The following is a 26,326-nucleotide window of genomic DNA, read 5'->3' as shown; positions in this document are numbered from 1 at the left end:
TCCATTTGAAAAAAACCTCGGATTTTTATTTAAGACAATATAATGAGATGCTGTCTCAAAAAAAACAAAACAAAACAAAAAACAGGTGTAAATAAACAAACAGGTGACATCTTAATGGGCTGAACTGTCACTGATGTCGCCTGACCAGCATTGGAAAAAACCTGCCTGTCAACATCAAATTGTTAATATGTACATGTTCAGCGACCTGATGCTAAAATCACAAATGGTCAATTGTTGCACTGCAGAAAGTTAAAGCACATTTTCACATCCTCTGCAACCTGTTCATATCTGTAGGCAAATATTAGAGCCTTACATTGAACAGTTCAGTCAGTATTTATATATACATACATATATACATACACACGTTTTTTTATATATGTATGTATGTTTTTAGAAGTAAAGGGAACATTAGAGATGGTTTCTGTCGGAGTAGATGAGGTGGAAGGCAGTGCATCAAACAGCCGTTGCTACTTTCCCTCAGACAGATTTCATTCTTTCCAGATAGCATGAAATGGTGTCAACAATAAAAGGTAATGTTCTGTATAATGTCTTTGTGTTGTTGTAGTTGTCATGTTATAAACCTCTAAAAGTCCAACGTAACAGCTGAAATCCTGCAGTCTGATGGCTAAAAAGCTTCTTTGGTTTCACAGAAAAACAAAACAAAACACTATCAAGCTTTGAAAACATGTAAACATGATGGAATGATACCTGTTAGCGATGGTCTTCAGCCTGCAGTGACATTTTTTGCCACTTGGTGGCAGCAGAAACAAGTGGTGGCCACAACACAGCCATGTAAATTTGACACGTTGCTTATTTCCATCCAGCAGTAACAAACAACATTACTATTGTTATTTTTAACTCTTCAGTTGCGTTCATGTCCTCACTGAAGAATATCAAGCCAAAATTCACCCTTTTAGCTCTGTTTTTGGTCTCTACCAGCCATGACATCAATTACATTGAACCACAACAGCTAAGTCAGGAGCTGCGACTTGACATTCCTTCCTTTGTTTAAAAAAACAAAAACAAAAAAAACAAATGCAAAAGGCATCAGAGGGGATCTTTGGTGTCTTACGTAGTGTATGAATTCCTCAAATCACAATGTGTCCAGGGTCAGAAAAGACGTGGAAATCCCTCCATCATCTTCATCATCATCATCATCATCTTCAATTGAGTAAACGATCATTACAAACATTCAGAGCACCAAAAGAAGAAGTTGAACTCCGACGTATCCGGGCATCAGAGGAACAGTCACGGTTCTGTTCAACAGCCAGAAAAGTTCAGGGACTGACGCGTCTCATGCTACGATGCTGTCACGTACAGTTTCCACACTCTGGATCAAGGTCTTGAAAGTCGGCCTCAGTCCTGGGACAGTGCTCCAGCACTCCGTCATCATCTGGTGGATCTGAGAGGAAAACACAGAAAACTAAGCTCAGCTTGTTTTGGCTCAGGACGGGAATGAAGCCGTGCGTTTGCTTTATCTTGGGTCACAAACGCTTTGACTGACCTCCTGTGGACAGTCATCAGGTGCAGGCAGCCTGAACCCTTGTTTCAGCAGGTCAACCAGGCGGCAAACAATCATCTGACCCTGCTTCTCATTCCCCATCTTGTCCATAAACACCTAGAACAAACACAACATGATGCATGCTTCCCCCAAACTTAGGAGTCAAATCATTGTTGTTCCTTCTCTCGGGTACATTAGGAGACAAAGCACTTGAGGTTTGAACACGAAGACGGATTAACGTGACAGAAAACTGTGGAATTAAAATAGGAAAGTAGGTTAAGAACAAAAGTATTGTGGTACCGCTGGCGGGCTGCAGCTCTTGTCGCTGTAGGTGAAGAGCTCATAGAGGACGACACCAAAACTCCAAACGTCCGACGCTACCGAGAACCTGCTTTCTGTCAGAGACTCTGGAGCGTACCTAGAACACAATTATTCTCACATGACAATCTAGACATATGACGTGTTCAAGAGAAATACAACACTGGGGTGAAAGAAAAAAGAGAAAAAAGTCTGCTTTCCAGAAAAGTGAACTTAGCATCGCCGTGTCTGATCTGTGTTGTGTCCGGATATACGTTACGATCACGTTTACACTGTAATCTTGCTTGATGGAACATGACAATAGTCCAGTTGTGAGCGAGTCCTGTCAACACCACATTCCTGCTACTAAAACCTGATAGCAAGGTGTCTTGCTAACAGGTTTTAGTTACGAGTGCTACTGACTTGGCAGCTTCTGATAAGAGCGCATCTCCATTGTTGCCATGACAACCAGGGGATGGAGTTGTTTAATACAACTCACATGAGCCACAAGTTTAGCGAGGTTGCCTACGGACCAACCTGGGAGCAGAGAGGGTTCAATGCCCGCGCTGTTTCCTACTGTAGGGTTTAGTTAGTCGGAATATGACCTTAACCTGAATATGGACCTTAATCATCACAGAAGGGACATCAGACACACGCAGCCTGGAATATTCCAAAAGTCAATCACTTGTGTTGATTGGTCAGTCATTAAAATTCCCAAACATTCCCTGAGTCTTTTTTCCGACGCTAACAAACATGCTCTTCCGTACCAGAAGATGGGGCTCTCCCCCGGCTCTTGGACAGTGTAGTATTCTTTGTCCTGGGGTAGCACCTTGGTCAGCCCAAAATCTCCGATCTTCACCCTCATCTCGCTCTCCACCAGGATGTTTCGGGTGGCCAGGTCTCTGTGGATGTAACGCTTGATGGCTAGGTAGTCCATTCCCTAGAGAGATCCATCACAACAACAGCATTTAACCAGGAAAGATCCCGGGCAAGATCTGAACCAGATTTGAGCCAGACAGACTGGCGTGTATATTCCACCAGTTCGATTCCTGGTATTACCTTGCAGATCTGTGTTGCGTAGTGCAGAAGTTTCTTGCAATCAAAGTGGTCCTTGTTTTTAATGAGATAATCTCTCAAACTGCCGTAGGGGAGATATTCCATGATCAATCGCAGGTTCCTCCGTCCTGCAACAGACAGTCTAATCCTCAGGAGGGCAGAGACCATGCCTTTCTGATCCAATCTAGATTTATTCATTTCATGGTCCTGGTCAGTGACGCCCCAGGCAGCAAAGGGGGGGGGGGGGTGCGGCCACGTTATTACATACAACCTAATATGCTGGGGTGGTAATATTGAATCAAGGAAGGCGTGATGAAGCCGCTCAGAGGTTTTATTGTGACGCTGGAGTGAACACAGACGCACCAGAGGAGGGAAGACAGAGAATCGCTTCCACACAAACATTTCTCATCGGCTGATGTTAGTTTACAAGCTATTGCGTCTGCAAGGAACCATCAAATACGAGTTTTTGGAATTGCAGCGTGAGTAAACCTGCAGTCTCTATCTTTTTGGGCTGCTGAGCCATAAAATGAAGTTCCCACCCCAAGAGGTCCTAGCTGGGAAGTCTCACCCTCATACAGTTCCAGAGCCAACTAAAAAACAGGAAGGGATCCCAAATCTGTACATGAATTCAATATTTTTCAATGACTTCAGTGAATTTAAGCTATTATCATTTTTTTGCCTCTAGAACTTTATTATTCATCACTTTAATGCCCAATGCTTGACAAACTGAACACCTCAAACTGATTTGTTGTTTGAACATGGATTCTATAAAACTATCACTATTATTTCAATTTTTCAATAAAATGTACAATGATTCAACAATAATTTCCATTATTTTTGATTATTATTATTATTATTGTACTTAACTAAACACACACACAAAGAAAAGTCTGCTTGAAATCTTTCACTGCGCTCACTTCCCACTACTGGACCCTGAGCCATGGGTTGAGAAACCCTGCACCGGCTGATATGCGTTGCAACGACAGTGACACATACTCCAATATTCATCTGCCCAGGATTCCTCCTGGTTCTACGGTGGATTTCTGTTTGCGTCTCAAATCTGTGACATGATCAGTGAAGAAGAGAGAGGATGACATCACGGGGTCGTACCTGCGCTGTAACACACTCCTTTGTATTTGACAATGTTTTCATGCTGGAGGGATTTGAGGATCTCAATTTCTCTCTCGAAGTCCCTGAGGTGCTCGGCGGTGCTGTGCTGCAGTTTCTTCACAGCCACCACCTCCCCGGTGCTGTCCTGCAGGGGGTCGTACCTGCACATCTCCACGCTGCCGAAGTTCCCCTGCAGCGCGCACGCGCGCCAACACACACACACACACACACACACACACACACACACACACACAAATCACTATTACATCAATCACACACACAAAGAATCTCTGTATGGATTCCAACTACAGACGAGTCACAGAGACATGCTCTACACTGGTGAAGTCCAACAATCCATCAATTTGCTGTGGACCCCCATGAACCCCCTCACAGACCCCTAGTGGTCCCCAGACCCCATGATGACACCAATGCAAAGGTCTGTCTGCATGAGCAACACATGCAAAACGCAGTTTCAGATTAAATCCGTTTCATTCATTTTGGCATGAATGTCCACTTGGACTTGATGATGGACTGATTAAGCTTTGGTGGTGAGCGGTCAAGAGTACTCGTAAAAATACTGTGTTTTCCTTTGCGCAAAGTAAAATAGAACTGGCTTACGAATAAATCTTATCAACTGATTTGAAATGATGCTTTAAAAAGATATCCAACCATGAAAATTGGATTTGTAACTGCATGACTGTTGGTAGATTTGCGGTCTGATGTTGAGCCAGCCACGACATACGGCGCCACCGCTTATTTATTCCAGCAACTCTAACAGAGGCAAATGTGAAAAGTAGCACCAAAAATGCTTAAAGATTATATTAGTAGGTCATTTTTCTCACAGTATCTCAGAATTAGCCAAGTAAAAAAGTAGCCATGGGAAAAGCTGGCAATGCATCACACGGTCCAAAAAATATTTGGAGCATATTCATGGTGGGGGCAGTCAGACGTCTTGGTGTATCTGACAGATGTATTTCAAAACGATTATTTCACCTTGTTTGAGTAAATCTAGATGAAGTGAAAAGTCAAGATCTCTCGAGTGAGTGTGTGAAAGCGCGTCTCACTTTGCCCAGCTGCTTGAGGAAGATGAGGTGTCTCTCCTCAAACTGAGCGGGCTCCTGACTGTCGGAGGTCCACGGGAAGCCGAAACCTCGTGTTCTGCTGGGCACCATGTCGCTCTCCACCAGCAGCTCATAGTCTGAAACACAACACCGGGCAGCGTCATAACCTTCACACATGCTCAGACGTGAGGAGAAAACAATAAAGCGATAAATGCAATTTAGCGTGTTTGCTGATGAACGTGCGAGCCGTCTCGTATCCTGCACGATGTGACTCCTACCTGGTGTAAATAGGCTGTTGAGGTCTCTGATGACGGCTCTGAAGGAGGGCCGCTGTAACGGCTCATAGTCCATACAGCTGTTAATCAGATTGGCCAGCTCAGTCCACTTAGGAGCCGGCAGCTGGTGTCGGTCCTCATAGAACAAGTTCTTCTGGAGAACAAGACAGCAAACGTAAGGACCGGCATGTTCAATCTGGATTAAAACTACTGAGGAAGATGACATACGAGGACATTTCTTTAGTGTATTAGAAGCAATAATTCAATTGTAGCTCGGCTGAGAGTTCCATGAGATGATCAAGGCAACTCCTGAGTCCGTATGGTAATACCAAAGCTGGCTTAGCTTAACTTAAGATAAAGACTAAAACAAGGGAGTATAACCAACATGTTGTGAATTTACATTTTAGCTTTATGTGCTGGATCTACTTGCCGGTCTGTAGCACAACATTCCTTGATTTTAATGCTAATTTCATACACTCATGATCCTTCTAATCTTTTAACACTCATCACTCTGTCTCAGTGACCTTGGAACAGTCCAGAGTGCTGAGAGGTTTGTCTCCTCCACTGCAGATCTCCCAGAGGGTTGTACCAAAGCCCCACTTATCTGCTGCTAAACTCAGGTTTTGGGGGTTCTCGATGCACTCGGGGGGCACCCATGGGATACGCTCCACCAGAACTGGTAGGTAGGATCGAAAAAAGGGAGATACAGAGGGACAGAGAGAGAGAGAAAAGGGACAAAACAACAGTTGGTCTGTGTAGACGGTAACACCAAAGCTGTGATGACATCATGTGTTCTATCAGTATTTGAACTTTAACATTAGAAATGGTTAAGGGAGCAAATTTATCCCGACTCCGAATATTCAGTGAGGGATGGAATTGTCACTTTTTTTTGTTGCAGATTTTCAGAGAATTCTGTGACAGTAGCTGGCATCACCCCCAGCGGGTTAATGAGGTGATGTTTCTCACCTTCTCTGGGCAGCATGGTGCTGCTGATACCCGGGTCACTGAGCTTGATGAAGGGCAGGCTGCCCATCTTACGATCCTCCTCTCTGATCAAAAGAACGTTCTTGGCACAAACGTTTCCATGAATGATGTTCTTATCCTCCTGTGAACAGAAATCAAAGGGGCCGCATTAATCAGCAAGTCTCTGTTGTGATCAAGGATGAGAGGACTGGACTAGGTGAACGGTTACCAGGTAGTGCATTGCCCACGCCAGCTGTTTGGCCACTTCCAGCTTCCATGTGATGTTGACACAACTTTTGTTCTTCTTCAAGTAGATGTCCAGAGAGCCAAATTTACTGTACTCCTGCACCATCATGTCTGACAGTGGGACCACAGAGATATACTGTTAATACTGTTAGCTGCTGCAGTAACGGCTGTTCAATTAGCACTAGTGGCTAGTTTGAAACTTACAAGCGCCACCTACAGGGATACGCTATCAAACACAAGTCAAAGGGATTTATGGAAGAGTGAGCAGTATGATGGTGTTCCAAGAATGGCCGCAAGGTGGTGCTATGGTGCCATTTCTCAACACGATGTGCACACTGTCACACACTCTCATAAAGTACCAGTTTCAGCGAGTGCATCAGGTCACACCCTAACAGGTCTGACTAAAACATGGAAAACTGGCTGTTCAAAACACATGCTCAACGTTCAGCTGCAACACTAGAGTAGTCTGCGTGTGTGTGTGTATTAGAGACTTACTTTCATCTCCACAAACACACACACCATAGTTGAGGAGCAGGTGCTTGTGGGAGAGCTGGCTCATCATACTGGCTGCTTCAAAGAAGGACTGAGGGAGTGTAATGACAGAGAGTGTAAGAATATGAGAGAGAAGAGAAAGACTCCATCACTCGTCAGCGAGCCAACCTCTGAATACTTGCGGTGAGACTTTTCCAGGATCTTGATGACCACGTCTATCTGATGGACCTCTCCGTAGTCTCTCAGCTCCTTCCTCACACCGTAGAAAATCTTGGTGAACGTTCCTTGACCCAAACTTCTATTCTAAGAGCATCAGAGTGTTATAGTTACGACTGAGGATGTTTCTAGCACCCTACGGCCATTATCACTCCTGGTGAGACAACAGTTATCTTACAATGATGAGGTCCTCTTTCCGGATCTTGTGGAAGACCATCTGGCTGATGTTGTGTTTCTGGAGAGAGGGAGACAGAGGAATGTCTGGTCCTTGGTTACTCCTGCACACCAGCAGGTTGGATTTGTCTGCAGAAACAGAAGTGGAGGCATCAATCAGGACCACCAAACTCACTCTGAAATTTACATACATCATTTGTAAAATTCTAAAACAAAGATCTTCTTGGATGTTCGTGCGAATAAAAAAAAGACCTTGTTTTGTGGCCCTTATAGACACAGGAGTTGTTGTTTTAAGACCTGGTGGGCATTTTAATAACTGTCTTCAATGTTAAACAGCAGCTTCGTTAGCATCATGCTGCTGCAAGTGATTGATTTCCTAAAACTGCAAAAAAAATGTGGCCATTTTCTCATTAAGTATTTCCTGACCAATGCCTTAAAATATTGTCTTCCAAAGGTTGTCCAGGTTTTGAAGAAAAAATGAGGAATTCACACGCCTATATTTTCTCAGAAAGGTGTCAAGCTGTGCCATGTTTTCATTCTACTTTGACATTGTTCATTTAAATGTGTATATTTTCCAAATTTATGGACGCGGTGCGTGCGTGTGTGTGTGTGTGTGAGCACTGACATTTGGTGCTGGGTGCGCAGCACTTGGTTAACTGGAATGTGTAACCATCGGTGCGAAGTGCCTCCTTCTGGTAGCAGTGCAGAAGTTCCCTGAGTGATCCGAAGCTCCTCTTAGCGCCACTCAGAATGTATTCTCCCCTCTCGGTCTTCGTGATCTGACAGTGTTTGTAGTCCACCATGGCTTCATACTGGGCACGGAGGAGACACCACAACAGTTGGTTTAGAAAGGAGCTGCAGTTGATGGTATAATTAGGAGTCAAAGTAGTAATAGCCTTAACTATTTCAGTGTATTCTTTAAACCTGCATTAGAAACAAAGCATAATCACTGCATCTATAAATGCTGCTGTAAAGGTCTGTATGATGTGAAAACTGAACCTTTAGCCCCCTCCAGTGGTTGGAAATACAAGCTTTATTTTACAGATCCTGGCGTGCACAGTTGTTTTTCCAGTGAGCCCGAAAACGAACAGCCTTTCAGCTAAATGTTATGATGCGGCAGTCGCCATCACTTTGACCATTTTTCTCCTGTTACACTGAAGCCTTTTAACTCAGACACTCATGAATACACACAATGAGAAAAGTATGAGCTGGAATTTAACCACGAAACCTTTCAGAATTTGAAACATCTGTAATCTATCCTGCTTTAACCACCAATTTTTTCCCTTCTGCATTCTCTAACATTACTATTTTGAGTGGCATGACAGAGTCAACAGTGGCTGAACACGCACAAGAGGTGCATCTCTGCATGTAAAATTGAGATGAAATCAAGATAGGACAAGTAAAAGCTCCTGCAGGTAGAGAACTCTATCTATACGTGGTCTGATTATTTAGTTGTGTGTGTGAGACAGTTCCTTTCTATTGAATATGGGCCAGAATAAACAGTTCTCACCCCCACCACAAAGGACATGAAGAATTTGTCATAGTCTCTGGGGCTGCGACGGAGGATGTACAGGCCTTGGTGGTTACCACAGCGACGCAGCTTCCCTATTGTAAACTCTATCCTGTGATCAAAGAGACAGCATGTTGTGATTGTGGTGGCACACGAGTCTATGGTGATGCAGTATATTTGTGGGTTGTGATACTCACGACATGGGGCCGTGGCAGTAGCTCTGAATGCACTCGAGAAGTCTCGGCGGAGCGACTTCTTTACACAGGTAATGATGAGCATCTGCTACTAGTCGGTAATAACCATCAACTAATGAAACGAAGGACAGAGCCTGGGGGAGAGAGTGAAACTCCAGTTCCTTTACAGAGACAAAAGGGGAGAGAGGCAGAAGAGGACAAAAAGAAATGATCCTTGAGGTGTTCAACTTTTAATCAATGTAACATCGTTTCAACAAAATACTCTCAAGAACAAGAGAAAATCCTCCTTCAATCAGGCCGCTCCATTAAAGAAAACTTATGAATAATGAAAGCTCTGCAAGTAAAATTAATACATTTGATTGTTAGAGGTGTCTTCCTAACAGGTCTACTCTACTTAGCTGGGCGCTCCATGAAGGAGGTGAGTGTCTTACCAGGATCTTGTTGTTCTGTAGGGTGAGCGTCACTATACGACTCTCCACAGATTCCTCCTTATTGGACTGTTTAATGCTGAGGTCTATCACCTCTGGAAAATCACAAAATGTCTTCAGCTCCTAGATACACACAAAATGGTGAAGTCAGTGTGTTTCATTTGTATTAAATCAAGCAGTATCTGCACACATACACTCTTGTTGTTAGTTACAATTAATCGTCATAATAACTGTCTTCTCAAGCTATGAAAATATCACAGTGCCTGGCTTCTATTACACAAATTCACTACCATGGCAACATGAAACCATCCCCTGGTCCTCACCTCTTCTGTTCCCTCCTCCTGTTTCCCTTTTGACCACTGGATGCCCGTGTTACCCGTGACAACAATCGTGACATCATTTGCAGAGAGGTCAGTGACTTGGAAGTGCTCCGTGTAGAGCGATGGCAGCAGCATCTCCAGAGTCATCACGTATTTGAGCCGGAGGTTGCACAACGTCGCCTTGCAATTGCTGAACTGCTGGATGAACCTCCTGAAGCGGAATCGGATGCGCTTCCGAGTCAATATGTTGTATTCCTGAATGCATCTTCGCATGGATCTTGGCAGGAAGGACTTGTAGCTGAAAGCAGGTTGGGTGAGGGTGGTTGGTTATTTGGGTGGATACAAACAAAGAGGCATCATAATATTATAACAGAGATTTGAGAAGGAGCCAAAGAATCCCAATGTAAACTAAAGCATTGTCCTGCACATGCAGATTTTTTAGCTGCGTGATCACACACTGATCCTTCTTGATGCCTTCTGTGTACTGAGGTGGCTGCCAAAGCTGTAAAAGGGTCGTTCAGAAGATTTATCACAACTGCCTGCATTCCGTAATAATTAGGTAGAATACAAGTCCATGTGGGATGTGCATGTGGAATTTCTGGTCATCAGTTTTCTTGGTCCTAAATGTTATTTCATATTTAAGTGGTTCATCCCAGAGATGAAGTTGACTGGTAATTAGGTGAAAGAAGCAGCAGCTAGCTTTTGCTCAAGAAGGGTAAAATAACATGTTAGGTGAGGAACATTGGAGTGCGTCTGTCTACCTGGTGTCATTGTAGATGTCCACAGGTGACTGACCACTCTCTTTAGCAAGTCTCATCATGTCCAGCACCGCCATTCCCAGACACTCCTCCTGAGCCTCGTGACCCATCGAAATAAGAATCTTGCCATTCAGAAAGTCGCTGCGCCACTGCAGGAAGAAACACGATAAGCACAAAGATGGACTCAAAAAGATTTTGCATTTGTAATAATAATTACAAATAAAGTAATACAGGGAGGAAAAAAATATCTTAATCTGGATGTGTTCAGTTACTTTGAATGGTTATCATTATGAGTGCGGTGCTTGGCTGGGTTTCAGTGGTCTGTATCATAATGGTTGGATTAAACATCGAAGTCACATGCTTCTGTTAATTTGGGCTCCAGGCTAGGACATGCTTCTTTGCTTTGTAAAGACACCCACAAAGAACATGTAGCTTCTGACTGGGACGTACACACGCCTCCTCACATACTCTCAACTATCTAAACTACAGCAGTACTAATAACGTCACCAGCATGTACTGTTTCTGTGTTGAAGGGGAATAATTGGCTCCCAACTATTGGTGCGTAATCAGCCTTTAAAAACCCACTATGGCTCCACCTCCACTTGAGATGATGCAAGTTTTCAAATTGGAAAATCATAAACTTTACGATTACTGAAGCAAATAAGCAATAATCGTGTTGATGGTAATGAGAGGAAATTTTTAGCAAAAACTGCTCATAATATTCCTGTTTTTGTTAGCATAAAAGCACCTCTAGACACTGAGAACTGTATTTTATTTTGACATCGCTCAAGGTTAGCCAGACCAGAGGAAAGAGCAAAGAAGAACAGACACTGCCTGTTTAAAGTTCACAAACACACACACACACACACACGTGGGAAAGACAAAAAGCAACAACCCTGTACACATACATGTGCCAACACACAACTCTGATATACCCTTGTTCCTCCATTTGTGAGCCATAAACACATACATTCACCACTCCACTTCCTGTTTTCTGCTTTCAGCCTCTCTGTCTGACATGACAGTCTGATTGGCTGGCAGTCAGCCAGAAAGCCTGAAAACAAGCACATTCTTCTCCTCCGACACAACACATCTGTTTGTTGTCATATTAGAAAACTTTAAAAATCCCAAAGCGAGACGGAGGCTGGGATGAAGGTGAAGCTGGCATTGACGGCAAGGGCACTCATCCACCCATCCCCCACCCACCCACCAACTGACCCACACACACACACACTGGAACTGGACACAACTGGAACTGTGCGAGCAGGATGTGGTAGATGAAGTGGCCCATGTGGTGTATGAGAACTTAGTTTTTGTGGCCCGTGAAGTTTTAAAGGTTCAGGTCCTGCTGGATGTTTGCAAATACTTGACATTTTTTGCAAGTTTGCAACAATTTGACTCGCTCTGGTGCAACTCTGCAGTATCACAGTAGAAAATATAGAATCCAAAGTCCTGTCTAGCATTACAAAAATAAAAGCCCTTAAATCTTCTACGTACTGAACTGTACAAATGTGAGCATAACTAAAGTAAATAAAATAACATTATAAAACTGGATTAAAAATACAATAATCCAGACGAATAAATAATAAAAAGAGAAACAGAATCAGCCGTACAATGTAAAAGTAAATGACTTCATGTCAGATGAAAGTTATAATGGCTTACCTGGAAAAATAGATACGCCATGACACAATCATCCATCACAGGGCTCTCCATGCCCTTAGAAATACCACAGCGATGAGCGTAAGATGAACTACTGCTGTCATACCAGCCAGGAAAATAGTACCTGGTTAGAAGGAGAAGACAAGAGTCAGATTCCTAGAAATATAAGAAAAAAAGCCCAACAAACAAAAGACATGGATGCAGGAATAAAACAACACACAAGAACTCTGAAATATTCACAAAATGAGAGCACCACACTAAAAGACTGAGGTGCCTACCTGATTCTGAAGTGCAGCGTCTCGCTATCTGACTGGTGCAGTTTAAAGATGTGATTCGGAGGAAACCAGATCTGGTCGCTTTCTCTCATCAGGCCAAACAAGCTGCAGTAGACTGGAGCGATACCTGAGCAGAGACAGAAAAGAGTTTCATCAGTCATATGTTCAGTGATGGGTGGCACGGTGGTGCAGTGGTCAGCACTGTCTCCTCACAGCAAGAAGGTTCCAGGTTTGAGTCCCAGCTCCAGCACAGGATCTTTCTGTGTGAGTCTCCATGTTCTCCTGTTCCTGTGTGGGTTCTCTCTGGTACTCCAGCTTCCTCCCACAGTCCAAAGACATCAAGAGGGGACGAGGCTGATTGATACTCTAAATTGACTGTAGGTGTGACTGTGAGTGTGAATGGTTGTCTGTCTCTATGTGTTGGCCCTGTGATGGACTGGTGACCTGACCAGGGTGAACCCTGCCTCTCACTCAAGGCTGCTGGGATAGGCTCCAGCCCCCCGCGACAGATTCAATAGCAAGCGTCATGTATCTCTGATTCAGAACCAGATGTCTGTAATCTAATGCTTTTTTCTTTAGATATACAAACAACATCCCTCCACTTCAGACTAATTCTCCACTGTTTATATAAATCCCAACTGCACATGTATCTTTTCTTTTTTTGGATGTGTTTTTGAGCTTGTGTCATCATAGATGGTATTTTGAATTGGATCTTTTTTTTTTACCATCTTTGAATGCATTTTATGTTATTTTTTACTCATCTTTCTTTTAACCTTGTAATACAGGTTTGGACTGGTGCTATATCACTAACACGCAAAGACACAGATTCAGCTTCTGTGCTTTGACAGCTGTTCTAAGCCTTTTTGCATTTATTTATTTCAGTGCAACCTTAGATGAATTTTATCTTCTAAACTTTGATGCTACTACTGGTAGTATAACTATGACTAAGGCTGAAACAAATCAACGTACTCGTTTTCGTCTCTGACCGGTTCCACGACTCTTTCCTCTGATTTCAACATGTTTGTATCACCTGTAACAAAGCAATCAAACTGAGCAGACAGTCTTCAGCTGTCACACAGGAAGTGTTCACCAGAGTGAAGCAATCTCTGAAAGAGAGCGCCGTGTGAAAGAAAGCATGCTGAACCACAACAGGGGAAGTCAAGTCACCCCCCCCCCAACTTTTTTGTTTTTGTTACGCTGATGTAAAGTATTTTTATTATCATTTTTTTAAACTCATCTCTATTTTATCTCTTAAAAAAAAAAATCATTTCATCATTTCACGTAGGGCTTTGTAACCGTGTTACACCACACCTGGAGAGGTCAGAAGTCCCCTGATCTACTTTACAAAAATATGAAAAAAAATAATCAATAAATCCATTTAGGCAAAGGCTATGAATACCAGATCAGTACTGAACATACACAAGTTTAGGCAGAGATGAGAAGGAAGCAAAATGGCTCACTCCTTAGAGAAATCATTATCAGTTCCAGAGAAATTACTGTTTATCTTTAACGCTTTTTTTAGTGAGTTGCTATGTTTTCTTGGCCTGCAAAGTTTTTTAAGAGTTATGAAGGCAAACTTCATTTTGAAGCCCAGAACTGCAGTTACCAACATCTAGCGCAACTACTAGAAAATACTGTAGTGTTACATGGAGGAGATTTAAAACACCACGATGGAGCTGCATCTTGTTTTTTGACCGAAGAAAACAAAAGCCGTATCGAAAAAAATATATAAAGTTGTAATCGTGATACAAACAAAACAAACAATTCTGTTTTAAGGTGGAATCCAATGTTGTTACTCAACATTTTCTCATAAAATAAAAAACAGCGAGAGCATGAAGCGAACACTGAAAAAAAAAGAGAAATGAGTTGTTTCTTATCAGCTAAAGGGGAAATGGCGCAAGAGAGTATGTAAGCGAGAGATAAAGCTATAGAAGAGAGGAACTAGAATTACTACCTCCCTGCTGTCTGCCTCCGCCAACCACTACAGTTGCTGTTTACATCCACGTTTGTCCAGACTCATAATTTACAACGTGGTACAGACTTGAAGGGAATATAATAATTTAAAAAGATCTCAGATGACACTGAATATGGGCAGAATATTTGTTCCCTTCCAGAAACATTATGACGCTCCACTGAAGTTGCCCCTAACCCTTTAGGATATAAAACATCATGATGGGATTATTTCACACTTTCTGACATTTGTTTGAAATGTTATTGCATATATTAGTTTGAGTAAATTCTAGAGTTATGGAGAGGAACATGCAGTCACGGTGACCTTGACCTTTGATAACTAACCACCAAAATGAAAGAATTTCATCCTTCAGTCCTGGTGGACATTGTGTCACATTTGAAGAATTTGTTCCTGACATACCGGGATTCTGTGAGTCGACCACGATCTTGACCTCTCTGACCACCAAAATGTGATCACTTCATCCTCGACTCCATGTGAATGTTTGCGCCAAATTTGGAGGAATTTCAAGGCGTTTCTGTGGGCTCGCATTAACAGTAACGGGACAGGCAGATGGAACGAGCCAAAAGCATGACAAACTCATCACGTCAGCAGAACTGACGGACAGAACTGACACGATGGTCACAAATCAACCGCCTGACATTTTGGAGCTCTTTTCATCATTGAACGGATCAGTTAGAACAGTCACATCCTCTCATGAGTGTATCGGGTGTGTGTTGTGGTTGCATGGCAGCTGTTTCAAAAGTGTCACAGTTGGTTAGTCCACTCAGGCTCAGACGAGTAAATTCAAGCTGCAAAAGCAACAGTAGACATTTCTGCTATTCACGATCTTCATAGACACACAAACATTCCTATTCCACACTGACACTATAACATGTTATTTTACCTTTATTCTTAAACTAGTCGTTTTTGTCTTTTACGTTGAATGGAACTGCACTCAGTCAAAAAATTCAAGACTTCCCAGTGATGAGTCATTTAAAGTTTTCTATCAGATTTTCACAAAAGGTGAAGAAATAACCGGATATACAAACCACCGCCAGACACAATTTCAAACTATTAAAATCATGCAAAGCCTACAAGTTAAGATATTGCAGTACAAATCAACTTCATGTGAGTCTGAGAAACCCAGAAATCCTCTTTTGACCCACCACATGCTTTCGCTGCGTGGATGTTGAGTTCCTCTGCTACGTACTCCCCTGGAGGAAACGTGAGCACACTGTCTGAACCGCTGGGTGACCCTTCTCCTCCTCCATCCTTCCCCAGGTAGAAAAGGTGGATGCTCAGGCAGGTGGCATCCATGTCCTGCTTCAGGTCAGAGGCCGTACTGAGATCAGGGACAGGGTCACTGTGGTTTGCTGGGGGGGAGGAGGCAGATGGATCCATGTCTGTCAGCAGAATACATGCCATGCGCTGCTCACCACAAACATCCACCTGACAGGGGACACAGATATGATCAAAGTCATTACAATTCATTAGAAGCGAAAGATCAATGCACAAAAATTATTCAAATTCCATTCAAATGTTGAGACATTTCTCTGGGGACCATGATTGTGGACGAACTATGACAGCAAGATATATTTGTCTCTATTAATTTTCCCTGCGTTTCCTTTATTGAATGTACCGAATAAATAATCTTCTATCTTTGATGTCTTTGATCCAATTGCGACCACAGGAAATACACAAAAAGCTGCACTTGAAACATCGTATCACACATGGCAGACTTCCTAAATTAACACTTAATTCCACTGACTATCAGAATCAGATTAAAATGCCAACAGAAAGAGATTATCCTTCACATAATCCAGTTGATTCTGTTTCTTGAAACAAGTTTATGAAATTCATGTAAAAAGATGAAACCTAGTAAAGTTAGAGCAACAGTAACGGGTGGCGGATTGAGCTGACGACAGACTTCGGAGAAAGAAAAAGAAACGGACATGGTTGTGATGGAAAAAGGAGTTCCATAACATTATTTTAACATGAAACGATATCCATGCAAACAGAACTGCCCCATCCTACAGCTTGTTGATGGATCAGGTTGCCCCCTCAGACAAACTGCTCCACAGTTTATTTGAGACCACACCACAATGAAGGTGTAGTCAGAATTTTAAGCACCTTTATAAAATAGGTGGTTAAGGGACACCAAAAACTTTATGTTAAAATGTGAAAACAGCCAAGAGCAGAGCCTGAAGTGAAGCTGGGAAAATTAGTTTATTCCAGCCTCTTCAAGTTGTCTTGGACTTTTCTCTAAGTGCTGCAATTTAAATCTTACAGTAAGTAAAGAACCTCACTCGTCCAACTCTTTTTTTTACAGACCTCAACTACAGCAACTGATCATATCTCCTTCTGTAACCGTAAACTTTTGGCCTGCACGAGATGAACATAATCATCAATTACATTGGAGGTTGCTAATCAGAGCACATATAATTGCTTGTTACACGAATGTAGTTGGCGAACTATCCAGACTGCCCTGAATTGATCTCAGCAGTTCTCCCAACTATGTATGCAGTGCATAAAAATGTTCCCCGACTGAGCAGGAAACTGTACTTTTCCTGTTTCAATCCTCTTGGAAAAGTACTAATTTAATCAGACAGATGTCCTCTAGACGTTATAAATCTAGGACTCACATGGATGAGATGTCAATCACTTTAAGTTCAATATCAGTAAAAACGAATGAGCTTGAGACATAGGAAGCCCCCTGCCTTTGTTTGCATGCAGGTAGAGGAAATAAAAAGGCTAAAGGGAAAACAAGAGGTAAAACTTTACACAAACGGCGCAGTAGTTGATGCTTTGTTAGCGCTTGATAAACAAAAAAAACCTTCTAATAGACGGGAGGGAAATGTCATAAGTGTTGTTTCCAACTCAATGCGAAGCAAATCTTTTGAACATTTTGCAAAAATTACAGAAATGCAAATTAGGTTGGAAATAATTGGTAACTTTGCTGGTTTTGTCAAAAAATGGAGGTGTAGGAACATATTAGTAAGTAGAGGTTACAAACTGGAAAGTAAACAATTAGTTGCCCTGGCAACGCACACGTTATGATTAATATTTTTTCATAAATGAGACAGAGGAATATTCTGGCCTCTTCATCAGTGCATTGACGATGGTGTTGTTTTTTCCAACCATGTCATTGCACATTATGGGGAACCAGAAAGACGCACTCAGCAGAAATAGCCGCAAGGTGGTGCAGTTGTTAGCACTGTGGTCTCACAGCAAGAAGGTTCTGGGTTCGAGCCCCGGCTCCATCACAGGATCTTTCTGTGTGAGTCTCCATGTTCTCCCTGTTCCTGTGTGGGATCTCTCTGGTACTCCAGCTTCCTCCCACAGTCCAAAGACATCAAGAGAGGACGAGGCTGATTGATACTCTAAATTGACCGTAGGTGTGACTGTGAGTGTGAATGGTTGTCTGTCTCTATGTGTTGGTCCCGTGATGGACTGGTGACCTGTCCAGGGTGAACCCCGCCTCTCACCCAAAGGCTGCTGGGATAGGCTCCAGCCCCCTGTGACCCTTAACAGGATAAGCAATAGAAAATGGATGGATGGGTGCTTCCATCTCCATATTTGACCATGAACTCTCTTCTACGTATGTCCAAAACCAACTCAATCAACTTAAATTTTTGTTTGTTTTACAAATTACAGTTTTGGCATTTCTATCCCACTTTTCCACTGTAATACTTCAAAATGTACATTAAAACAGGGTGATGGGAACCCAGCTATAGCTATCCGGTGAATTCTAGAGTAATGGGCTAAAGTGTGTTTTGTGCTGTAAACTTTGACCACTAAATTCGAATTGGTTCATCCCTCAGTCAGGGTCAACATGTGACTGAGTTGATGACAATGGGATGCATAGATGGCTAACAAGAAAACATTCTTTTCCACCACACTTTGCCATTTTTCAAACAACCCCAGGAGAAGATGTTGATCTGTCCCCAGTGGTTACCCTCAGGTGACCTTTCGAGTGAACTCACAAAATCAAGGACTCCTGAATTGAACACCAGATTTTCTCAAAAGGTTCCAAAAACAGCTTGGAATTTCAGGTGACCAGCTGAGCTTTGCACTCTTTTTCAAAAAAAAGGACCCATTAAGCTCCTTTCCCCCCATGAGCTCACTCTCTTTAACAACATCTGCAGTTGAAGTCTTACAGCTCGGGAGTCGGTATTCAATCTGGCTGCCCTGCCAACAACGCCGTCCAACAAGCAAATGTTCTGAGATAGATAGATTGACTAGGTGGCGAGGAAAGACACAGTTGTGTTCTCTGATTCTTTCGAGTGATGCACTTCTACATTTCAGTCGATTGCTACTGGAATGCATTCAAACTTATTACCATGAATTTGTCCAGCCTTCATTCTGACACCCACACAGACCAAGTTGCACCATCAGCTGCCGTCCCGCTGACTGAAGCCGAGAGATGCAAGCGCTCACAGCAAATCAGTGACTTCCAGGCCCCTCGCCTCTCCCTGTGTGAACGCACAGAAGAGGAAGGTTTAGTTTTTCCATTCTTTCATGAAAGTTGTATAAGATTTTACACTGTAATTGTCCATCAGTTGATTCAGCAACATCTTTGAAACACAGAAAATGAAGCCAGCAGGCCATTCAGTGAATATTTTCCATCTTCTCTCGCTCTCTCTCATAGACCTTACGGGTGCCTTACGTACCACCGTTTAGTTTGCTTGTGTTTGACGAAATATGAACAGATAGGTCAAGCTGGAAAAAAAAGAAGCCAAGACAAAATTGCAATTTCATTCTAGGTTTAGCTGAGGAAACCATCCTCTGTGGGTTAGCACAAACAAAAAAAGAAGTATCTGTCTGTCTGGTGGCCAGAAAAAACAAACTGTATCCTCTGTTGTCTGGTGCTTTCTTCTTCACAAATGAAAAGCTTTTCCTGTGAAACAAACTGAACAAAGAGTTCAACTCCTTCCAGAGCTGACTGAGCTCCATGAAAGTGGGTATATTCCACGTTCAAGCTAACAGTAGCTCATCCAGACAGTAGACAAAGCTGTGTCAAACCTTGTTTTCAGAGCTACTTTACTTCATTTAACACAAGCAGCTCACAATGTGACATTTTTATATGAAAGAAAAGAGGCAGAGCAGGCCCCCTTACAGCAATTTTTCACACAGAAAGTGTATTTTGCCTTTCAAGTAGCGCCTTGAGCTTGCAAAAATATTTCTCACCTCTGCATCACTCCTTTGTGACTCCAGAATGCAGAGAATCTAGCCACACATATTTAGCTAGAGGCTAATAGCACTTGCTCATAGGTTTGACTAAATGGAGGGGTTATTGTTTGTTGTGGGGATTTATTTTGCAGGAAAAATAAAAGGTTGTGGATTACATGAGCATACAAACACTTGGTTTCTACTGAAAGATGTTCCTGAGAGTTTATCGACAGATATTTTTGCACAGTTTTGCTGTTGTTAATCTTTGGTGGCAACTGGGCACCATTAGCTTCAAGCTGAATATAGGTGGCTGGCTCCTATTCGCATGTTTCAGTCACAAAGAAGTGATGCAGGAGAAAAAATAAACATTAAGAGTTTAAGAAACCAATTTATAAGTAGTTCACGGCAAAACACACTTTTGAGGTGAAATATAGCTAGAAGGCATTTAGTGGGCTGTGATCAAATTCTGATGTGTGGTTGCTGCAGGCGTCTTTACCCCACGTTTGATCCCGAGCCACTCGAAAACAGTCAAATATGAGCTCTTCAACAAATGGCTGCCTAAAAACCGGCATCTGGACAACACATGGTACTGCTCCAACCTGTTAGTGTCCTCTTGTCATTTCACTCATGGATTCATATCAAATTTAGATAAGATATGTGTTAAGATGAAGGAATACAGGAAAAGACTGCCCACGTCGAATTTGTGTTTACACACCCAAAAACGTTTATCATGTAACAGGCAGGCAGAAAGTTAGACCAGTTCCTCACTGCGTCTTATCAGGGCCTCGGTGCTGGTCTGACTCAGAGCTATCAGCTCCGCCACATTTTACATCTATGGCTGCTCTGTTCACAGCAGGCGCTGCTGCTGCTGCTGTTGTTTCCATCAGCTGCTGGGCATTTTGCGCTTACTTGAAAGTTTTTTAGAAGAACTACACATCTGCAATGCCAGGAGTCACATGTCATTTTCGCTGATTGAAACCAAATGTAGGTCAGGCTGATGCAGCCATGTGAGAATGATGAAAGCAGAGAGGGTGATTTGCACTCAACGCCATCCAAAAGAAAAACCCTTTAATTGATATATTTGATATTAATCTGAACACTTGTGTAAATATTACTTTGCACCTGTATTTATGTGAGGTTTGACTGACATTGTTTACTTTGTCACTGTGCCCTCTTCTTCTGTGGTGCTAGAGAATACAGTACATGCGCCGCCTACTGCTTATCTCCATGAAAAAACACCAAATGTTCCCAAAATGCAAGTGGATGGAAGGTACTGTACAATTCCCATTTTCTTTTGCTGAATTTCTGAACATTCGGTTAAAATCCACAATACATAGAGATGGAAAACTGATAATACTGACTTTAAGTCATCCTCGATGAAGGCTGCCCACGGCTGCATGCTTCAGACAAATATAAGCATCAATACTCTGAGAAACACAAAGCTTTTTATTATTTTACATTCAGATCTAGTTGCTGGGCTCTAAATGAAACTATTTTATATACTTGCATTGAATGTTATTATTTTGGAAAAATTCATGAACGAATCAACACTGTCTAGCTTTTTTGGAACCATTTAAACATTTCTACACCACATTTTAATACTTCCAGTCTGCTGAGCCCTAAGACAGATATGATAGTGAGAACAGTCTTGTTTTCAGTAATGCTATACTGTTAGCACCATGTTGACTATGAGTTCTGCATTCCACAGTCAGTTTAGGAATCCACATTAGTCGTACTGATTGAGGCTGACTAAAATGTTGCCACCGACTACGTTCCTCTCTTCAAAAAAACAGAAAACAGAGTTAGTGAGAGCTGGAAAACACTCTGAAGTAACAGATCTGGGTGGTGGCACAATCAACACACATACCCGGTAGCCAGCTTCTATACACCAAGCTAAAACTATAGTTATTCAGTTATTGATAAGGAATTTTAGCTGATATCATCTGTTTTAACTTTCAGCTTCATACTCAGGTTAAAAGCTTGCCTGACCCCAGGGCCTTGAGCTGGGTCGAGGGAGTGAACCTGTGGTGCCTTTCATAATTGTAAATTTGTAGTTAGGACACTTACTGATAGCGAAGCTGACACTCACGGTGCCAGCGTTGTCTAGATGCGTAGCTGTGCTTAGACTACGAGAAGGTCACATCTGTGCAGAATGTCCTGATTCAGTGTTATTGGGTTGTGCTCAGCATTACTGGTATGACTCTTTACGCAGTTCGGGGAACAGATGTTCTGGGGGAGCTGGCTCAACCTCATCAACAGCGAACCTTCTACATCGGTACTGGATATCCAGTTCAGTGTCCAGCGTCAGCACCTCTGAGTCTCCAGCCCGTTTCTAGTGTCTGACGAATTCCTTCAACACACAAAATTCCTCTACAGTCACAAGGTTCAGTTTGTGTTTCAAGGGGCAAGGAAAGACTCACTTTTTTTTAATTCTTGTAATAATAAAAATAATAATAATAATAATCTACTCTTATGCTTCAGATGCTGTTTTAGTTATATTGTCATTTTCGAATTGATTCCTAAATTATTCTGGAGATCTGTTTTGTCTGACACTCACTTGTATAGAACGCAATTCAATTTAACAGCTCCACAACCTAAAAAAAGTGTTCAATTCAATTCTCATTCATTATTGGGGGGGGGGGGGGGTGCAACAAAGAGAACAATGTCTAAAAAGACATTCTCACACAAGTGCCAATGTATTAAATACACAGGAACTACTTATTAGGCTATAATTGGATAAGTGAGTGAGGACTGAACTGAGGTACCAGCATGTTTTAAAGTAATCAAATAATAAACTGGACAGAACACTGACTGGCACCCAGGTTTGGAAAGCCGTAATTCAGCTAAACCTGCTAAAAAAGTAGATTTTACCCTTTGCAACTAGATCACTCGTCTTTCTTTTTTGTTATTTTTCTGTTACGTCACCTTCAATGTAACGAAAATTTTTACAAAAAAAGAAGTTAACACAGAGGTCTGTGGGTCTCCAGAGGCAGCCGATCGGTACCAGCAGGCCAAGCGGTGTGCAGCCATGCCGGTCGCCGAGGCAAAAAATTAGGTATGGGAGGAGTCCTGCAACTTGCCCACACTGTTCACAGTGGGGATGGGAGGCTGATGACGTCAACTGGGGAGATAATAGGACTGTGGAAGGAATACTTTGATACTTTGAAGGAATACTTTGATACTTTGAGGAACTCCTCAATCCCACCAACACATATTCCATGGAGGAAACAGAGTCAGGAGAGTACTGGGGGGGTGCCCTCAGGGCACGCTGGAGGGATTATATCTCTCAGGATTCCCCAAGAAGTGCTGGTGGAAGTGGCTGGGGAGAGGATAGTCTGGGCTTTCTTGCTGAGGCTGCTGCCCCGGCAACCCGGACCTACCGGGTTAACACAGTGACCTCTCATGGTGACCATGACCGATGTCATGTTACAATAAGAGCAGTTATGGTTCCAAAAGTAAAGGTCCCCTTCATTTTCCTCATTGAGCCATTCAGTTCAACTTTATTTGTTGGGTTCTAAACCTGGAACAAGCTAACCAGGGAGCAGATGAGTCCTGACCATAAAATATTTGATTTGATACAAACATTCTTTGAGAACTGCACACAAGGTGCATGATTGTGTGCATCATTTTTTTTAAAGAACTACTCATCCCACAAAGCATTGCAAATAATATTTCCAACCCCTACATTAACCATTTGTGTTGTTGCAAGCAAACGTCCTGCAATACTTTCTCATCAGAAAGGAAAACTGTGTTACTGCTGCCAGTTTCTTCTCGATTGATCGTAGGGAAACTCACAATGAGCAAAAGTGATGAGTTCAGTAAATATTTCTGGAAACAGTCCACTTCGCCAAATAACAGATGTTGCTGTGTCACTTTAGAATTCTGGGTAATGTAGTTTGTTTTGGTTTTTTTTTAAATTGAACCAGGTTGATATTCAACATAGCCTACTTGAGGCTTCTACAGTATTTGAGGCTTCTACAGTAGCTCATAACCTGCTCACTCCTGGTGAGTCTGCCAGAGAAGATTACAACATTAGGCCCCTTAGTAAATCTTCTTTGGAGAATATGACTGAGATTTTCCCTTCTGGAACCACACCATTGCTCTCTATTGCAGACCATCAAGTCCACACACACACACACACACACACACACACACACGTTTGTTAAACCCTGGCAAATCCACTAAAAACTGACTCCTTTTCCATTGCAATTACACAACTTCCTTTTGTTTGTTTTTGTTAGTGTGACATCAGGTTGAATTTGTGGCAGAGATGGAAAAAATGTAAACGTGACAAGCAGAAGGTGGCCAAAAATCATCGCTTCAAATGGGGGTTTTGTGCCTACATCAATGCTGCCTGAGCCAGTGATGACCCTTGTCTACTGCAGGGCCATTTGGTGCAATATTCACTCCTTTCCCATTGAAGACAGAAAACAAAGTTGTTGTTTTTTCTTGTGGCCAATAGGAAAGGCAACTTAGACTGAGGCCACTGGCCCAACCATTACAATAACTGTAAATACACACAAGTTCTTTCAATGCACATTATCAAATCATTAAAAAGCACACACACACACACACACAGATATTATATATGTACATATATACACATAAACACATATATATACACACATATACATATACATACACACATACACTCATACATATAGATAGATAGATAGATAGATAGATAGATAGATAGATGGATAGACATAAGAATCATTAAATTGTAATACATGAATAAATACGAGTCCAGTGTTTACCAACTCACAGAAGTGACTTGCAAACATACAGGTAACCTACATCGACGTGTAAGGTGTCAACTGATCTTAGCACAGATGTTGTAGAATGCTGAAGTTGTTTCTGCCTCCGATATTCAATATTCGAATTAACTGCCACGTTGATATTGTGTTACATAAATTGATGTTTTCCCTTTTTAAATGGCCAAATATGAAGCTAAATATCAAATAAGCCACTGAAACAACTATTTTTGTTGCGTGTTAACCGAAGTGTTAACCACAAAAACAATGTTAAATAACTTAGGGCATAACCAAAAAAAGTTTTTTTGCGTCATGGTGCAGCAGGTCCATGTCGGAACCCAGCAGCTGCTATCACCATGTAAGTATCTTCCGTAGAGATACATAAATTCAACTTTGCAGGAACACACACTTACTTGGTCTTTCTCTGGGGGCTGCTGCTGCTGCAGTTCTCGACAAGAGCGTTTGTAGTTCTACATGGGTCCGGCTGGAGCCTGGAGGCGGACTACGTTAGCTAGCGGACTACGTGCTAACGAGACACCGACCGAGCGGTTCGCTGCTGCTTCGCTATGTGTCACTTCGTGACCGCATCCTTCCTCTGTCTGGTTACATTTACACCCATCGAGTCTATAGGTCTTACGTAACAAACCAACCGGGAACCAACCGGAACTTTGGCCTTTATAGATAATTGTGCAAAACTATACGACGACGGTAAAGATGATGATGAAGATGATGGTGATGAAGATGATGATAGTGAATACAGGGGAGGGCGGGGCGAGATTCCTCCGGGCGGCCTGCGTTTCATTTGCCAGGGTGGCGAAGTTGATTCATTAATATTCATGAAAAGCGCAACCTGATTGGCTGATGAGGATTGATCACGACGCCGAACACAATCAGAAAGCTCTCCAACAAATATGATATTAATGAGGTCTCCCCGTTCACCTTGCTGAGATAGGCTTTCTTCCAGGCATCATTTTGACCTACTAAACCTTATTTTTCTTCCGTATTTGAGAACCTTGAATAAATCAGCTGATCTGGGATGGAACCGCTCCTGTTTCACTGCCGTTTATCGTTTTCCGTATCGTTCCACTTCACCACATCCTTAAAAGAAATGCTTTAGTTTCATTTTACATTAAACACTTTGATATGTCAAGAAAGAAAGACTAGTAACATGTAATGATTCATAAACAGACATGAAATGAGTCTATGAGCAGAAAAGGCGTTTGATTTTTTTTATTTTTTTTTTAGGTTAAACTGCCTAAACTGCTAGCAGCACAAAATTGTTCAAGCACTAAAAAAGTATCTAAGATTTTCTAATATGTTATAATTGTATAACCAGTGAGAGTAGACAAAGACAGGGCGGCATGGCTCAGAGGTAGAGTGGCCGTCTAGCGACTGCGGGTTCCTGGTTTGTTCCTCACTTTCTCAACAGATAAGCAGTATAGAAAATGGATGGATGGATAGAGTAGACAAAGACTTAATTTTCATTTTTGGGTGAACTGTTAATTGAAAGTGACCTAGAAAAATGGATCAATAACGGACTGAAGATAGTATCGGGTGTCTGTAATGGAACTCACAGCCTGTCTCTAACAGTGATGCCTTATATTGTACTTAATATGTGACAGTTGAGCCACTTTTGTCTGCTTTCTGTCTGCCTTGTGACCGATTCAGCCAGCATGAAAGGAAGAGCAATTCAAATCAGTATGACATGGTGTGCTGATAAAAACTATTTCCCAAACAACTGAGTGCTTTGAAATTTTTAACGCGGTTCATCCTTTGTTTTGTTTGCTTTTACTTGGTCTGATTATCTTTAGAAAAGTGTTACATCCGCGAGGCTTTTAAAGTATTCAATGAGAACACAGCAGACAAAGTTCCAGAACCTGGAAGAGGAGAACATAGACAAGGGGTTGGAACATCTCC

General features: G+C 42.2%; 1 protein-coding gene across 3 annotated transcripts; it reads right to left on the bottom strand.

The window, feature by feature from the left end:
- Positions 1-1,012: 1,012 nt before the first annotated feature.
- Positions 1,013-25,154, bottom strand: LOC147244135 (tyrosine-protein kinase JAK2-like). Of its 3 annotated transcripts, none has more exons than XM_086186509.1 (25): positions 24,823-25,153; positions 18,826-18,958; positions 15,653-15,935; positions 12,539-12,662; positions 12,264-12,384; positions 10,605-10,750; positions 9,847-10,141; positions 9,527-9,646; positions 9,099-9,256; positions 8,902-9,013; positions 8,017-8,203; positions 7,396-7,520; positions 7,170-7,304; positions 7,005-7,092; positions 6,493-6,620; positions 6,267-6,405; positions 5,825-5,976; positions 5,304-5,454; positions 5,029-5,162; positions 3,965-4,154; positions 2,858-2,982; positions 2,566-2,738; positions 1,802-1,919; positions 1,505-1,618; positions 1,013-1,402 (listed from the first exon to the last, which is right to left on the bottom strand). In XM_086186509.1, the coding sequence occupies exons 2-25, from the start codon at positions 18,826-18,828 to the stop codon at positions 1,295-1,297; spliced, it is 3,429 nt and encodes a 1,142-aa protein (XP_086042635.1). In that variant the 5' UTR covers positions 18,829-18,958; positions 24,823-25,153; the 3' UTR covers positions 1,013-1,294. The 3 variants fall into 3 exon arrangements, with proteins under 3 accessions (XP_086042635.1, XP_086042636.1, XP_086042637.1); XM_086186510.1 differs by lacking the exon at positions 24,823-25,153 and adding an exon at positions 20,152-20,337; XM_086186511.1 differs by lacking the exon at positions 18,826-18,958 and having other exon boundaries at positions 24,823-25,154.
- Positions 25,155-26,326: the final 1,172 nt, after the last annotated feature.

The sequence above is a fragment of the Aulostomus chinensis genome, chromosome 19, assembly GCF_037954235.1.
Source record: "Aulostomus chinensis isolate RoL2024-O1b breed Wild chromosome 19, RoL_Achi_v1.0, whole genome shotgun sequence".
Classification (NCBI taxonomy): Eukaryota; Metazoa; Chordata; class Actinopteri; order Syngnathiformes; family Aulostomidae; genus Aulostomus; species Aulostomus chinensis.
Note: the sequence above shows the minus strand (reverse complement) of the source record. Positions and strands in the feature narration are given on the sequence as shown.